General features: G+C 46.1%; 1 protein-coding gene across 5 annotated transcripts in view; it reads right to left on the bottom strand.

Annotated features, from left to right (window-relative positions):
• ABRAXAS1 (abraxas 1, BRCA1 A complex subunit) overlaps window positions 1-16,138 on the bottom strand; it is a 54,930-nt gene extending 38,792 nt beyond the window's left edge. For 2 of the 5 annotated variants that reach the window (XM_029069331.1, XM_029069333.2), the window contains exon 1: window positions 15,981-16,056. Coding sequence is in view for 1 of the 5 variants with exons in the window: in XM_029069329.2 (XP_028925162.1) it covers window positions 2,130-2,220; window positions 15,981-16,067 (178 nt within the window). In the remaining 4 variants the exon portion in view is untranslated. Of the gene's footprint in view, window positions 1-2,129; window positions 2,221-15,980 lie in introns of those variants that run through there. The other 3 variants (XM_029069330.1, XM_029069332.1, XM_029069329.2) reach the window with 2 other exon arrangements.
• Window positions 16,139-16,532: the final 394 nt, after the last annotated feature.

The following is a 16,532-nucleotide window of genomic DNA, read 5'->3' as shown; positions in this document are numbered from 1 at the left end:
CCCCATATCTACCCTGTAAGCTCCCTTTGGACAGGGAATGCGAATGTGACTGTTTATTGTGCTGTACTCTTCCAAGCACTTAGTACAGTCCTCTGCACACAGTAAGCACACAATAAATACGATTGAATGAATGAGGCAGAAAAGGAGCCCACAGAAGAGACTGAGAATGAGTGGCCAGAGAGAAAAAAGGAGAACTACGAGAGGACAGTCAGTGAAGCCAATGTTGGATAATCTTTCCGGAGAAAGGGGTGGTCCACGGTGTTAATGGAAGCTGAGAGATTGAGGAATATTAGGATGGAGTAGTGGCCATTGGCTTTGGCAAGAAGGAGGTCAACAGTGAGCTTAGAGAGGGAAGTGAAGGGGTAGTGGAGGGGTGGCATTAAATAAATACTATTGATTCAGTGATTGATTAGAAGATGAAGACCAGCAGCGGCAGAGAGGGGCTGGGGGGAGAGGAGTAACGTGACCAGTGGGGCACAGCTGCGGAAGCTCTGAGATGTGGTAACAGCCACAGTGGCCTAAGCAGGTCCTGGAGGAGTAGCTTCTGAGAGGTTTGGAGTCCAGAAGTAAGAGCTGGGGAACAGACGTTCAAGGCAACTCAAAATGCATTGAACTTTGTATTATCTTGTATCTACCCCGGTGACTGGCATATAGTAAGCGCTTAACAAATACCATAGTATTAATTATTATATCAAAGTGGCAAAATGGGAGGTGGCCAAGTCAAACTGGTCTGGCTCCCCATCATTTGGAGCCCGAAGGCAGGCTAGTATTCATTTAATGGCACCTCATTCAATTGTATTTATTGAGCTCTTACTGTGTGCAGAGTATTGTTCTAAGCCCTTGGGAGAGGACAATGTAACAATAAACAGACACATTCCCTGCCCACATCACGCTCACAGTCCAGAGGTACTTGGCCACTGGGGTCCCAGCCGAGACTTGGTAACATTTTCCCGACACCCTCCTGCTGGCAGGGTGAAAGCAAACCATTTGAGTGGGGTTCACCTGTACTGCTGGTTTATAAAAAAATAAAATACTAGGGGGATGGGGGTGGATGAGGATGATGCAAGGAGGAGGATGTTTTAGGGGTCAAGAAAGTCCCTAGTAATAATGGAGAAGAGATGAAGAGGGGAGTGGTGGGGAGTGAGCCTCAATATGATGCTTATTTCCTGGGGTGCAGCAGAAGAAGAGAGAAGATCAGTAAGGGGAGAGATGGCAGCCTTCAAGTCAACTGTCAGTACTTTCTGCTTGGCACAGAGGAAAAGATGTAACCGCAGGAGGTTTTCTTGAGGAATGGAGAGACCGGTCTCACCTTAAAAAGATGATCCAGGAAACCTCTGTAGTATAGATTGAGATCAGAGTGGATTGAGTCAGGAAGCCCAGTGAATGAATAACCTCTCTAAAGTACTTGGGTTGTCTGAGGTGTTTAGCACTGGGACTCTCCCTGAACTTGGTAAAAGAGCTCCATCACAACTGGAAAGGACAGGCTAGAAGGCAAGAATCTGGAAGTGGCAAGGGAGATGTCTAACCCTGCAGAACTGAAAGCCAACAGGAGCAAAGGGAGATACTGCCTATTCCCTCGACTGGCCTCTATAAGTGACTGGAGGGTCTTGGTCTAGAGCACTAGTTGAGTTTGAATGGTTATCACCTTTAAAGCAGGCCCGTTCAATACCTTTTTGCCCTTATAGTGGGAAAGCTTAGGCCCTGACGGCAGGTGGGTGGATTTTCTCTATTCCTCCACTTTTCACAGCTTCGGGAGCAAGCTGCTGTGGGCACCTCATGGACTGCAGGAGTCAGAGACCCTGTGGCAAGAACAGAAGCTCTTAAAAACAGGGAATCCAAAAGTACACGGCATCCAGATTGTCGTGTCCCTATTAGGAGTCACTCTGATAAATCTATATACATGCCAAGACCTCATCGCATCCTCACTTTGTGCCTCAGAAACTAGACAGCTACAGATCTTCCTGGGGAGAAAAGGAGGCCTCACCAACAGCCTATCCTTCATCCTGCCTTCTGCTTCTGCCCATGCCAAGGGATTAAATCTACTCTAAAAGCATCCAAAGTCTACGAAAGAACCTGCAACGTGAAGAACACCAACCAACGTATATGCACAGTGGTTCTCCTCAACTCACCAATTGTATAAACTACTTCAACATCATCCATTTGAGAGTCGGTAATGCTGTTCTTTGCTTCTCCTTTCACATCTCCAAGGAGGAATCCTTCCTATGAGGACCAAAACGAAAGCCACATTTGAAATACAGACAGATTTATTGCCGTTACAAAAATCAACAGACTCGTCTATAAAAACAGCAGCTATTGCAATCAATATTTCAATATTTCAAATGTTTTGGGGTTTTTTATGGCATGAAAAGTGCTTACTCTGTGCCAGCCACACTGTACTGAGCACTGGGATAGAGACAAATTAATCAGTTTGGACACAGTCTATGTCCTGTGTGAAGTCTTAATCCCCATAACCAAGGCACAGAGAAGTTAAGTGACTTGCCCAAGATCACACAGCGGACAAGCGGTGGAGCCGGAATTAGAGCCCAGATACTTCTATACTGTAAACTCGTTGTGGACAGGGAATGTGTCTGCTAATTCTGTTGTATTGTACTCTTCCAAGCACCTAGTACAGTGCTCTGTACACAGTTAGCACTCAATAAATATGACTTATTGATTCTGACTCCCAGGCTACATTCTATTCATTAGGAGCACACTTCTTCAATGTTACTCAGACGTAATTTTTCATAATATTTGGATCAATTGTTTTCTAACCTCTGGTAATTTCGAAAAATATTTTATTACTTGTAAAGCACTTCACAAGCCCAAAGAATCGTAACATCTTTTGCCATAAGCCTTAGTACCTTCTCCCCTTTATAGAGGTTAAGAAAAACTTCTTCAAGATTATAATGGAAATCATTACTGGAGAATGGGCTATACTAACTGGGCTGGAAAGCCACTTAATAAATTTCAGTAGGCTGGAGAGCCGCAAAAACAGAATAGTAGTGTTCACAATATCAATAAAATTTCCACACAAATGTATTCATGCCTGAATGTTATGTGCACATACACATATAATTGACCTTGTTTTCACAGATGACACTAATGAAATCTTATCTTTGCAAGTACCTGAAAAGATCAATGTGTGACTGACTCAATATTGGCACAAAAATTCAGTTTAAATGCATTTTCTGTCACCAAGCCTGCTTCTGTTTGAAACTTTTTCTTTTGTCCAAACTCTGTGAAGCTTCTGCTCATAGCCAGCAACTCCCCTCCCAAATGTTGCCTGGGAGATAAGCCTGTCTCCCTCCCAAAAAGTCCCCTGCTATCCCATACTGATTTATTACAGTTGCTACTGCTACTAAGGGGGTACAACTGTAAAGCCCTGATTTGAACAAGGGAATATTTTTGAAAAATCAATAAACAACTCCCCCACAAGCGACTCAGAAACAAAGTGGGGGAGAACACACACTTATCAAAAGAATAAACTGCCAACGCAGTGAAAGCAAATGAAAATGAAACGATAAAAATTTCAGTAGTAAAAAATGTAACAGTTAAACAGCACAGTCAATTCAGGCATAATGTGGAGAGTTACATTTTCGATCAACCCCATTTAAAGGAAATCTCACACTGCGGGTGGCAAGCCTTGACCATGCTCTATCTACACACATAATGGGTAGCAAACTGCAACAGTATTAACATAATCACTCATCTTATGCAGCCTGGATTACTGCATCAGCCACCTTGCTGACCTTCCAGCCTCCTGTCTCTCCCCACTTCAGTCCATATATCACTCTGCTGACCTTTTTCCTACAAAAACGCTCAGGATGTGATCTGAGCAGCAGAGTGAAGTCCAGACTGTAGTAGAGAGAGACAGGATGCAGGGAGGTCTGCAAAGGAGGCAGATGGAGTGAACAAGGCAGGACAGCCCCACAGCACTCTTATCTGTAATTTATTTATTTATATTAATGTCTGTCTACCTCCCTCTAGACTGTAAGCTCACTGTGGGCAGGGAATGTGTCTTTTTACTGTCTTGTACTCTCCCAAGTGCTTAATACAGTAGTCTGCACAAAGTAAGTGTTCAATAAATACGAAAGAATAAATGAATGACAGGATAAGTATTTGGATTAATGTGGCAGCGGTTTGGATGGAGAGGAAAGGGCGGATTTTAGCTATGTTTTGAAGGATGAACAGACAGGATTTGATGACAGATTGCGTATGTGGGTTGAATGAGAGAGATGAGTCACGGATAACGCTTGTGAGACAGGAAGGATGCTGGTGCTGTCTACAGTAACAGGAAAGTCAAGGGGAAGACAGTGTTTGGATGGGAAAATATCAGCTTCTTATGGGCAGGGAGTGTGTCTGCTAATTCTGATGTACTGTACTCTCCCAAGCGCTTAGTACAGTGCTCTGCACATAGTAAGTGCTCAATAAATACCACTGATGAAGATAATGATGATGACAAAAAATTTTAGACTAAGTTTGAGGTTCGGTGGGGCATCCAAGTAGAGATATCCTGTAGGCAGGAGGAAATGTAAGACTTCAGAGAAGGAGACAGAGAAGGGCGGGAGATGTAGATTTGGGAATTAGCTGCATAGAGGTGATAATAATGCTGGTATTTGTTAAGCACTTACTATGTGCAGAGCACTGTTCTAAGCGCTGGGGTAGATACAGGGTAATCAGGTTGTCCCACGTGAGGCTCACAGTTAATCCCCATTTTACAGATGAGGTAACTGAGGCACAGAGAAGTTAAGTGACTTGCCCACAGTCACACAGCTGACAAGTGGCAGAGCCGGGAGTCGAACTCATGACCTCTGACTCCGAAGCCCAGGCTCTTTCCACTGAGCCACGCTGATAGTTGAAGCCACAGGAGTGAATGAGTCCTCCATGGGAGTGGGTGTTGATGGAAAGCAGAAAGGGACCCAGAACTGAGTCTTGAGAGACTCCCACAGTTAGGGCCTGGATGGAAGAGGAGGAGCTTGTAGATGCAACCAAGAATGCGACTGAGAATGCCTAGTAGATAGAGCCCAGGCCCGGAAGACAGAAGGATCTGGTTTCCAATCCTGGCTTTGCCACTTGTCTGCTGGATCACTTTGGGCAACTCACTTCACTTCTCTCTGCCTCAGTTACCTCATCTGTTCAATGGAGATAAGACTCGTGAGCTCCATGTGGGACATGGACGGTGTCCAACCTGATTAGCTACTATCTATCACAGAGCCTAGTACAGAGCCTGGATCATAGTAAGCGCTTAACAACCAGCAAGATAGGAGAACCAGGAGAGGACAGTGTAAGTGAAGCCAAGGGTGGATAATGTTTCCAGGATAAGAGATTTGGGATTTGACCAGTAACACAAATGGGAAAAGATAGCAACAGAGAATATTAAAGTCAAAGTTTATATGGTCAGATTTAATGCCAGGGTCAGAGTCAAGCAGAGAATCTGATTAACAAAGGTCACGTGATCAGACCACGTGCTAACTGCTAGGCTTAGGGCACAGGTTAGGCAAGTAGGGTTTAGTCTAAAACAATTCCCAAATGAACTGTTACTTCCTTTTCCTCCTGGTTTAGTGTAGGTCAAAAGAAAGAAATTATTTATTCAATTGTATTTATTGAGCGCTTAATGCATGCAAAGCACTGGATTTCTTTGGGAGGAGAGTCAGGATGGTCAGGTCACAGTACAGGGCACAGTGAATCTCACTCCTCTTCGCTTTGCTCACAGGAACCTCATAGGGGATGGGGAGAAAGAACTCAGGAGGAGATTCACTCCTATGTCTCCCACCCTGAAGGAAGGTTAATTGAAGCAGACACTAAAGCCTTTTATGGCACTGACTTGTAACCCAGTCAATCAAGGGGAAGGACTGTTAAGGATGAAAGGGGCCAGATAGTTGAGGAAGGAGACCTTCAGACACTGAGGGGACAGAGAATTCTGAGCTGTGATCTTGGGAGGTCAGGAAAGGGAGATGGTGTGAGCCATGGTCCTGGAAGGACACAGGGCACAGAGGGGATGATCCCAGAGGATCATCCAGGATAAACAAAAAGTTCACTATTCTGAGGTTAGCATGCCAGGAAGGATGAGGTTCAGTAGATTAACCCAGCCAACCAAAGATACCAAAGAAAGGACTCAGGGAGGATGACACTGGAAACTGGGACGGCCAAGAGAAGAAGAGGAAGGACTAACAGAACCTTGGCTTCACTGATTCTCTCCTCTCCTGATTCTCCTCTTATCTCTCTGGCAGCTCTTCTGAGAATTGTTCCCTGGCTTTTCTTCTGCCTCCCAAACTAACTGTGGGAGTCCCTCAAGACCCAGATGTGGGTCTCCTTCTATTCTCCATCTACACACATTCCCTTGGAAACTCATTCACTCCCACGGCCTGACGGCTCTCCTCTGCAGTCTCACATTCCTTCCTAACTTAACGTGTCCAAAACACAGCTCCTCATCACCTTACCCAAACCCTTTACTTCCCAATACTTTCCCATCAGAGTAGACACAGCACCAACTCCCCTATCTCATATGCCCATACATAACTTTAGCATTATCCCCAATTCATCTCATCTTTTCAAACCACATATTCAGTCTGTCACTAAATCCTATAGGTTCTTCCTTCACAACATCTTTAGAATCTCTCTTTCTCTCCAAACTGCTACCACACTGATCTGATCACTTATTTTCTGCCTCGACTACTGTATCAGCTTCCTCACTGAACTTCTTACTTCCGTACACTCCCCCCTCTAGTCCGTAAATGTCCTCTCCTGGTTCTTGCTTGGGACATAGTAAGTACTTAACAAGTACTCTAATTATTAACATCTCTCTGGCCACTCCTTTTCTATCTCTTTCTCAGGTACCTTCTCTGACTCCCACCCTCGAACTGTGGGAGCTCCTCAAGGCTCAGTTCTGCGGCAATCTTCTATTCTCCATCTATACCCATCCCCTTGGGGAACTCATTCGTTCCCCCGACTTCGACTACCATCTCTATACAAATGATTTCCAATCTATATCTCCAGCCTTGAACTCTCTCCTTTTCTGCAGTCTCGCATTTCCTCCTGACTTCAGAACATCTCTACTTGGATGTCCCACAGACACCTCAAACTAAACAAGGCCAAAACAACTCATCTCCTACCCAAACCTTGTCCTTCTAGTCACTACAGATGACACCACTATCCTATCTCAGGCCTGCAACCTTGGCATTATCCTCAATTTATCCCTCCCATCTAACCCACCTATTCAATCTGTCACCAAATCCTGTTGGTTCTACCTTCACAACATAACTAAAATCTACCCTTTCCTCTCCATTCATACAGCTACCATACTGGTTCAAGCAGTTATCATATCCCACCTTGACTACAGCATCAGCCTCCTCATTGACCTCTCTACCTCTCCCCAGTCCAGTCCATACTTAGCTCTGCTGCCTGGTTTATTTTCCTAAAAATATGTTCGGTTCACACTCATCTCCACATCATACAGAAACTCCCTGAAGACATTAAGGCCTTTGATTTGCTCTCCCCATTCTATCTTACCTCACTGATCTTCTACTACAGTCCACCCAACACTTAACACTAACCTACTCACTGTACCTAGATCTTGTCTTTCTCGCTTAAAATCTCTTGTCCACATCCTCCCTTTGGCCTGGAACTCCCTTCCCCTTCACGTCCAACAATCCTCCACTTTCCCTGCCTTCAAAACCTTTCTAAAATCACATCTGCTCCAAGAGGCTTTCCCTAAGCCCTCACTTCCCCTATTTCAACCTCCTTTCTTTTTCACCTATGAATTTAGGTCTGTAACCCTTAAGCTGAAATTGATTGATAGATAACATATACATCAGAGAAGTAGAGAGGTTGGGTGGGAGAAGAAAACAAGTAAAGTGTTAGAGACAAGGAAAGGTGGTTTGAATCAAAATCAGTTTCAGTTACCTGATTAACATGCTAACAATACTTACAAGATACCTATTAAAACCTAATCAGATCTCTGGGTTACTGCCTACAGTATGGCTGGAGGGGAAGCTTTGGGTATCTGGGAAGCTGAGGGAGGGAGAGGAAGTCTTTTCACCATCAGCTTCCTATAGCCAACCCTGGGAGGGGAACGATGGATTTCTACCCAAATGATCCTCTTTCAATTATTCGATCAATGGTATTTTTTCTCCAGTCCTGATCTCTCTCCCTCTTTGCAGTTTCTCCCTCTCTGCAGTCCCGCAATTCCTCCTGTCTTCCAGACAGCCTACTTGGATATCCTCAAGTCACCTCAAACTTAATATATCTATAACAGAACTTATCTTCCCACCCAAACCCCATCCTCTCTAACTTTTCCATCACTGTAAAGGGCACCACCATCTTTCCTGTCTCACAAGCCCGTAAGCTTGGTGTTATCCTTGACTCCTCTCTTTCATTCGACCCACATATTCAATCCATCACTAACTCTTGTCGGTTCCACTTTCACAACATTGCTAAAATCCGCCCTTTCCTTTCCGTCCAAACTGCTACCCCGTTAATCCAATCACTTGTCCTATTCCACCTTGATTACCGTACCAGTCTCCTTGTTGGGCTCCCTCCCTCCTGTCTCTCCCCCTCCAGTCCATAACTTGACTCTGCTACCTGGATCGTTCTTCTACAGAAAGGTTCAGGACACATTTCCCCACTCCTCAAGAACCTCTAGTGTTTGCCCATCCACGTCCGCATCAAACAGAAACTCCTTACCATTGGTTTTAAAGCACTCAGTCACCTTGTCCCCTCCTACCTCACTTCACTACTCTATTACAACCCAGCCCGCACACCTCACTCCTTTAATGCTAACCTTCTCACTGTACCCTGATCTCGTCTATCTCGCTGTTGACCTCTAGCCCACATCCTGGAATGCCCTCCCTCTTCATGTCCAACAGACAATTACTCTCTCCCCCTTAAAAAGCCTCACTGAAAGCACATCTCCTGTAAGAGGCCTTACCTGACTACGCCCTCCTTTCCTCTTTTTCCACTCCCTTCTGCATCACCCTGACTTGCTCCATTTACTCATCCCCGCTCCCAGCCCCACAGCACTTATAAGTGACTGTCAGCTCACTGTGGGCAGGGAATGTGTCTGTTTACTGTCATATACTCTCCCAAGTTATTAGTACAGTGCTCTGCACATAGTAAGTGCTCAATAAATACGATTGACTTACTGATTTATTGAGCACTTACTGTGTGCAGAGCACTGTATTAAGCCCTTGGAATAATAATAATGTTGGTATTTGTTAAGTGCTTACTATGTGCCAAGAACTGTTCTAAGCACTGGGGTAGATACAAGGTAATCAGATTTTCCCACATAAGGCTCACAGTCTTCATACCCATTTTACAGATGAAGTAACTGAAGCACAGAGAAGTTAAGTGACTTGCCCAAGGTCACACAGCTGACAAGCGGCAGAGCAGGGATTAGAACCCATGACCTCTGACTCCCAAGCCCATGTTCTTTCCACTAAGCCATGCTGCTCAGGCTTGAATACAATGTAACAGAGTTGGTAGACACATTCCCTGCCTATAACAAGCTTATAGTTTAGAGGAAAAGACAAACATTAATATAAAGCAATAAATTACTGATATATACATAATCGCTGCGGTACTGTGGGTGCAAATCCAAAGGCGAGAGCGATACAGCAAGGAGTGGACAAAGAGGGAATGAGGGCTTAGTCAGAGGCCTTTTGGAGATGTGTTTTAAAAGGCTTTGAAGACAGGGAGAATTATCGTCTGTCAGATATGAAGGAGGAAGGAGTTCCAGGGCAGAGGCAAGACATGGGTGAGTGGTTGGCAGCAAGGCAGACGAGAGAGAGTTTCAATCAGTGAGTAGGCTGGCATTAGCGGAGCAAAGTGGGCAGGCTGGGCTGTAGAGGGACATCAGTGAGGTAAGGTAGGAGGGGGTGAGCTGATTGAGTGCTTTAAAGCCAAGGGTAGGGAGTTTCTGTTTGGTACAGAGGTGGATGGGTAATGGTCGCAGTGAAAGAAGGGGGTGAGGATCTGGGGGCTACTAGGGAAGGAGCCCCCAAATCCTAACTGTCCCAGGAAGGGAAGAACTGAAGGGCTTTAGGGAAACAGTGTGGTCTAACGGGCAGAACCTAGGCCAGGGAATCAAAGGACCAGGGTTTGCAATCCTATTTCTGCCACCTGCCTGCTATGGGATCTTGGACAAGTCACCTAACTTTCTGCCTCAGTTTTCTCACCTGTAAAATAGACTACAAGCCCCAAATGGGACAGGGACAGTATCTGACCTGATCATCTCATATCTTCCCTAAGCTTAATTATCAGTTATTATTTAGGAACCAGCAGAAGCTAAAGGGAGCCAGTCTCTCCAAAGTGGGTTGGGGGGGAGGGGGCAGGAAGAGGGATATTTTGGATGGGATTTAGGACTGAGAACCAAAAGAACCATGACTCATCGCCAGGAAAGTGGAGCTTTACCCATATAGGCTGAAAATCCAGCTCCCCTGCCCGGAATATTCCAAACCGTCTGGTGGGGAAATTATTATTTTGCTAGGCTCGGGAACTTGCTGCCTAACAGTTATGCTGCTGGTATAAATAGCTGGAACACAACATGGGTACCCGCCCTCAGTAGCAGGACCTTAAACTGTGAGCCCATATGGGACAGGAACTATGTCTAACCTGACTGATTGTAACTACCCTAGCCTTTGGAAGAGTGCCTGACACACAATAAGTGCTTAATTACTTTAAGAAGAAAAAAGATGCTACCTAGCAGATTCAGGGCTCGTGGACCAGCTGTCGCACTACACTTCACAGTGAGTGACCAGCGAATTCCCCTCTAGGGAAAGTAGAAATGTTGGGCTGTGAGGCCCTAGGTAAGGGTGAATGGCAGGTACAGAATACTAGGCACTGGAGCTGAGGTGCTCATGGTCTGGAAGGATCAACCCCAAACTTGGAGTCTCCACCCATACCCAAACTTGGAGTCTCCACCCATTTAAAAGCCCCCCACGAGTGGCAAGAGCAGCCTGGGTCAATGGGAGTTGGTAGAACCGAAAGGCAACTCATATGATAAGGGAAACCCGTACCTCTTCCTGCTGGATAGGACCTGGTGGAAAAAATGCTCGAAATCGCTGTTAGGACTGCAGGTGATAAAGTCCAGGGGCCCATGCTAGAGAATGCAATAAGGGGCCTGAGCACCGGCATTCTAAAACACTTCTCTCAGGAATCTGTTCCAGTTCAACAGACTACAAGCATAATTGAACGGCCAAGACATTCAAGAGTTGTTTTATGCAGGGGACTGCAACACTGAGACCAATCTTCAAATGACCGGCAGATAACTGAGAATGGCCTTGCAGAAGTAGATTGGCACTTTAGGCCGGCAGTAAGTTCTTTACTGGAATCCAGAACCGAATGCCCTCATGGATTTTTGTTACTTTGGCATCAGGGCAGTGCCCAGTAATCCAGTGGTTTAGACAGAGTCCCTGTTCCACATGGGGCTCCCAGTCTCGATCCCCACTCTGCAGATGAGCTAACAGACAGAGAGAAGTGAAGTGATTTGCCCAAAGTAACACAGCTGACAAGCAGCAGAGCCAGGATTAGAACCCAACTGCATTACATTTACATCCAAGATAAATAACATCATCTCGAAAAAATCAAGAAATCTCACACACAAACCGGGGGAATAACTGACAGAGAAGCGGGAGGTGGTGCACAACACTACAAATATAAATCAATCCCTCCACTCAGATTCTCAGTCCCGAGGCATCAGGACCAAAGACGTACCCATCATTCCAGATGGGAGACTCAACACCATCATCTCACGTCTAAATACACAGAGAAAGCCTTACAGGTTGAAAAATATTTTCCCCCCAAGGTACGTTCTGTCTGTTCTCCAATAATGCAGTAGTTCTGGGTTGAGAAAAAGCTGTGTTGCAACATGACCCCCTACTGTATTGCCTTTTCCTCTGGTCATCGCATCACAGTCTATACAAACAGGTGCATGTTGTCAGAGAAACGTTTCCGAACTCCCCAACGGTATTCTATCCAAACCGAGTAGTGAAAAATCATGTTTCAGGAGATCCAACTCTATTAGGTTTACGTGACCCTGATGGGGATTAAGACTGTGAGCCCCATGTGGGACAACCTGATTCCCCTGTGTCTACCCCAGTGCTTAGAACAGTGCTCTGCACATAGTAAGCGCTTAACAAATACCAACATTAGTATGTTGTGGGTGGCGGCCTTTTTAAATATATTTGGAATGTGGCCTTCCTTCCTTAGTGGTTGAAATTACAAGATAAAGTTTTCAGAATTTTTAGTTTCTTTTAGCAACTGTGGGCACATTTTAATCCTGTTCAGAGGTGACCGTGGGTCAGTTGTCAAATGTAACTGACCTCAAAGAAATCCACCTCCCAAGCTGTGTCTCATGGTGCTGTCCGTCAAGAGTGCCCACTCCCAACAATCAGCACCTTCAGGAATTCGGGTCCCAAGCCCGGCTGGGTTGAGCGGGCCAGGCCAGCTCGACGGTCCTCGCAAACCATCTTCCGGCTAAGGGCCTGGTGTCGGGGTGGGGGAATAGCTCTTGGACAATAATGCCCAGCACATCACCTGAAAGCTAGGGCCGCCTCCTTCTGGAATGGACCAATCGATCGATGGCATTTATGGTGTGCTTACAGTGTGCACAGCACTGTGCTAAGCACTTGGAAAAGGAGACTACAGTGGAGTGGGATGATTCAATCCCAGCAAACAAGTAGCTTCTGATCTGGAGAAGCAGTGTGGCTCAGTGGAAAGAGCACGGGCTTGGGAGAGGGAGATCATGGGTTCAAATCTCAGCTCAGCCACCTGTCAGCTGGGTGACTGGGCAAGTCACTTCACTTCTCTGTGCCTCGGTTACCTCATCAGTAAAATGGGGATAAGACTGTGAGCCCCATGTGGGACAACCTGATTGCCTTGTATCCCCCCAGTGCTTAGAACAGTGCTTTGCACATAGTAAGAACTTAACAAATGCCATTATTATTATTATAAGGGGTTTACAGGCCCTGCACCACGTGGACTGAAGCCCACCCCAGGTTGCATTCAACCCCTCAAGACTGAGCTCCTCATCTTCCCTCCCAAGCCCCATCCTCTCCCAGACTTCCCTATCACCGTGGATGGCATGACCATCCTTCCCGTCTCTCAGGCCCACAATCTCGGTGTCATCTTTGACTCATCTCTCTCGTTCACCCCACACATCCTATCCGTTACCGAGACCTGCTGGTTTCACCTTTACAATATCGCCAAGATCCGCCCTTTCCTCTCCACCCAAATGGCTACCTTACTGCTACGGGCTCTCGCTATATCCCGGCCAGACTACTGTGTCGGCCTTCTCTCTGATCTCCCTTCCTCCTCCCTCGCCGCGCTCCAGTCTATTCTTCACTCCGCTGCCCGGCTCATCTTCCCGCAGAAACTATCTGGGCATGTCACTCCCCTTCTTAAACACCTCCAGTGGTTGCCTATCGACCTCCGCTCCAAACAAAAACTCCTCACTCTAAGCTTCAAGGCTCTCCATCACCTTGCCCCTTCCTACCTCTCCTCCCTTCTCTCTTTCTACCGCCCACCCTGCACGCTCCGCTCCTCTGCCGCCCACCTCCTCACCGTCCTTCGGTCTCGCCTATCCCGCCGTCGACCCCTGGGCCACGTCCTCCCACGGTCCTGGAATGCCCTCCCTCCTCACCTCAATCTAATTCTCTTCCCCTCTTCAAATCCCTACTTAAAAAACTCACCTCCTCCAAGAGGCCTTCCCAGACTGAGCTCCCCCCTTTTTCCCTCTGCTCCCTCTACCCCCCCTTCCCCTCTCCGCAGCTAAACCCTCTTCTCCCCTCTTTCCCTCTCCTCCTCCCCCTCTCCCATCCCACCCCCTCAGCACTGTACTCGTCTGCTGGACTGTATATATCTTTACCACCCTATTTATTTTGTTTATTTTGTTTAATGAGATGTACATCACCCTGATTCTATCTAGTTGCCATTGTTTTTATGAGATGTTCTTCCCCTTGACTCTATTTATTGCCATTGTTCTTGTCTGCCTGTCTCCCCCGATTAGACTGTAAGCCCATCAAACGGCAGGGACTGTATCTGTTGCCGACTTGTTCATTCCAAGCGCTTAGTACAGTGTTCTGCACATAGTAAGCGCTCAATAAATACTATTGAATGAATGAACCCCTCTTTGCTCTGGAAGCGGGGGGCAGGGGTTGGCCGGGTGCCCAGGGGCGGCTGACCTGGGTCCTGGGGTCCGGTCAGAGGGCACCCTAATCTCTGGGGGGAAGGGCCGGGGGGGTGGGGGGGGTGAGGCACAAAACAGGGCAGGGCCGAGGCCGGACTAGCCGGCCGAGGCCCGACTCTCTTGGCAGAGGGGACCAAGCCAGGAAAGGAGGGGGCCGGGTGGGGGGGCCGCAAGCAGTCCAGCACACAATAATAATGGTATTTGTTAAGCGCTTACTATATGTGAAGCACCAGGCGCTTAACAAATACCATTATGATGATTATTGTAAATACCACTGAAAGATATTTATCATAATCCTATGTCACTGCAAGATACTTATAATAATAGTATTTGTTCAGCGCTTACTATGTGCAAAGCACTAAGTGCTTAACAAATACCATTAAGATGATTACGATCATTATATCACCGATATTTATAATAATCATAATAGTATTTGTTTAGCGCTTATTATGTGTGAAGCACTAAATGCTTAACGAATACCATTATGATGATTACGATTATTATAAATATCACCGAAAGATATTTATAATAATCATAATGGTACTTAAGTGCTTACTACATGCAAAGCACTAAGTGCTTAACAAATATCATTATGATGATTATGATCATTATAAATATCACCAAAAGATATTTATAATGATAACGGTATTTAAGCACATACTACATGCGAAGCACTAAGTGCTTAACAAATACTATTGTTATGATTATATCACCAAAAGATATTTATAATTATAATGGTATTTAAGTGCTTACTCTGCGCAAAGCACTAAGCGCTTAACAAATACCATTATGATGATGACTATAAATATCCCCGAAAGATATTTATAATAATAATAATGGTATTTAAGTGCTTACTACGTGCGAAGCACTAAGTGCTGAACAAATACCATTATGATGATGATTAGAAATATCACCGAAAGATATTTATAATAATAATAATAATGGTATTTAAGCAATTACTACGTGCGAAGCACTAAGCGCTGAACAAATACCATTATAATGCTGATTCTAAATATCATCAAAAGATATTTATAATAATCATAATGGTATTTAAGCGCTTAAATGCCATTATGATTACGATCCTGATAAATATCACCGAAAGATATTTATAATGATAACAATGGTATTTGTTCAGCGCTTACTCTGTGCAAAGCACTAAGCGCTTAATACCATTATTATGACTATTAGAAATATCCCCGAAAGATATTTATAATAATAATGGTATTTAAGCACTTACTACATGCGAAGCACTACGCACTGAACAAATGCCATTATGATGATTATGATCATTATAAACATCATCGAAAGATTTTTATATAATAATGGTATTTGTTCAGCGCCGACTCTGTGCAAAGCACTAATAGCTCCATACCATTATGATGACTATTAGAACTTTCCCTGAAAGATATTTATAATGATAATAATGGTATCAGCTCAGCGCTGACTCTGTGCGAAGCACTAAGCGCTTAATGCCATTATGATGACTATTAGAACTATCCCCGAAAGATATTTATAATGATAACAATGGTATCTGCTCAGCGCCGACTCTGTGCGAAGCACTAAGAGCTGAACGAATGCCAAGATGACGATGGTTAGCAATATCCCCGCGAGATATTTCTAAGGATCACAATGCGCTTATCAAACAGCATGACGACGATGAGGAGGGTCCCCGCAAGCCCCTGCGGGCAGGAGGAGGAGAAGGAGGAGGAGAAGGAGGAGGAGGAAGAAGAGGCTGCGGAGGGGGCGGCGGGTCCCGGCGGAGGCCCCCGCGAGGCCTTGCAAGCTCCGACCGCCTCACCGAGTCGGAGTCCGCGTTGAGGTGCTGGAAGGCGAGGGCTCCGAGCACGAAGCCGGACAGCAGCGCGGAGGTGCTCTCGCCCTCCATCCCCGCGGGGTCCGGAGGGGGCGGCGGGGCGGTTGGCGCTCTTCCCCGGGCTCCGGGCCCCGCTCCCCGGCCGCGGCCGCGCCTCCCTCCCGCTCGGGAAGGCGCCAGTAATGGCGGCGGTGGCGGCGGCGGCGGCTCGGCCTGAGGACGCTTGGCGGGAAAGGAGAGCACGACCGGGGGGCGGCCGGCGCGCCCTCTGCCGGCAACGTCGAGCAGCGCCCGACCCAGGCCGCCTGCCGCCTCCAACCCCACCTCTCCTTCCGACTTGGCCCCTTCTTCTCTTCTCTTAATAATTAATCATAATTATTATTATTTATGATATTTGTTAGGCGATTACTACGTGCCAAGCACTCAACATTACATTATTATACATGGTGATCAGGTTGTCCCACGCGGAGCTCACAGGCTTCATCCCCATTTGACAGAGGAGGTCAACAAAACTCAGAGAAGTCAAGTGACTTGCCT

This window comes from Ornithorhynchus anatinus, chromosome 7 (genome assembly GCF_004115215.2).
Source record: "Ornithorhynchus anatinus isolate Pmale09 chromosome 7, mOrnAna1.pri.v4, whole genome shotgun sequence".
NCBI classification, from domain to species: domain Eukaryota; kingdom Metazoa; phylum Chordata; class Mammalia; order Monotremata; family Ornithorhynchidae; genus Ornithorhynchus; species Ornithorhynchus anatinus.
Note: the sequence above shows the minus strand (reverse complement) of the source record. Positions and strands in the feature narration are given on the sequence as shown.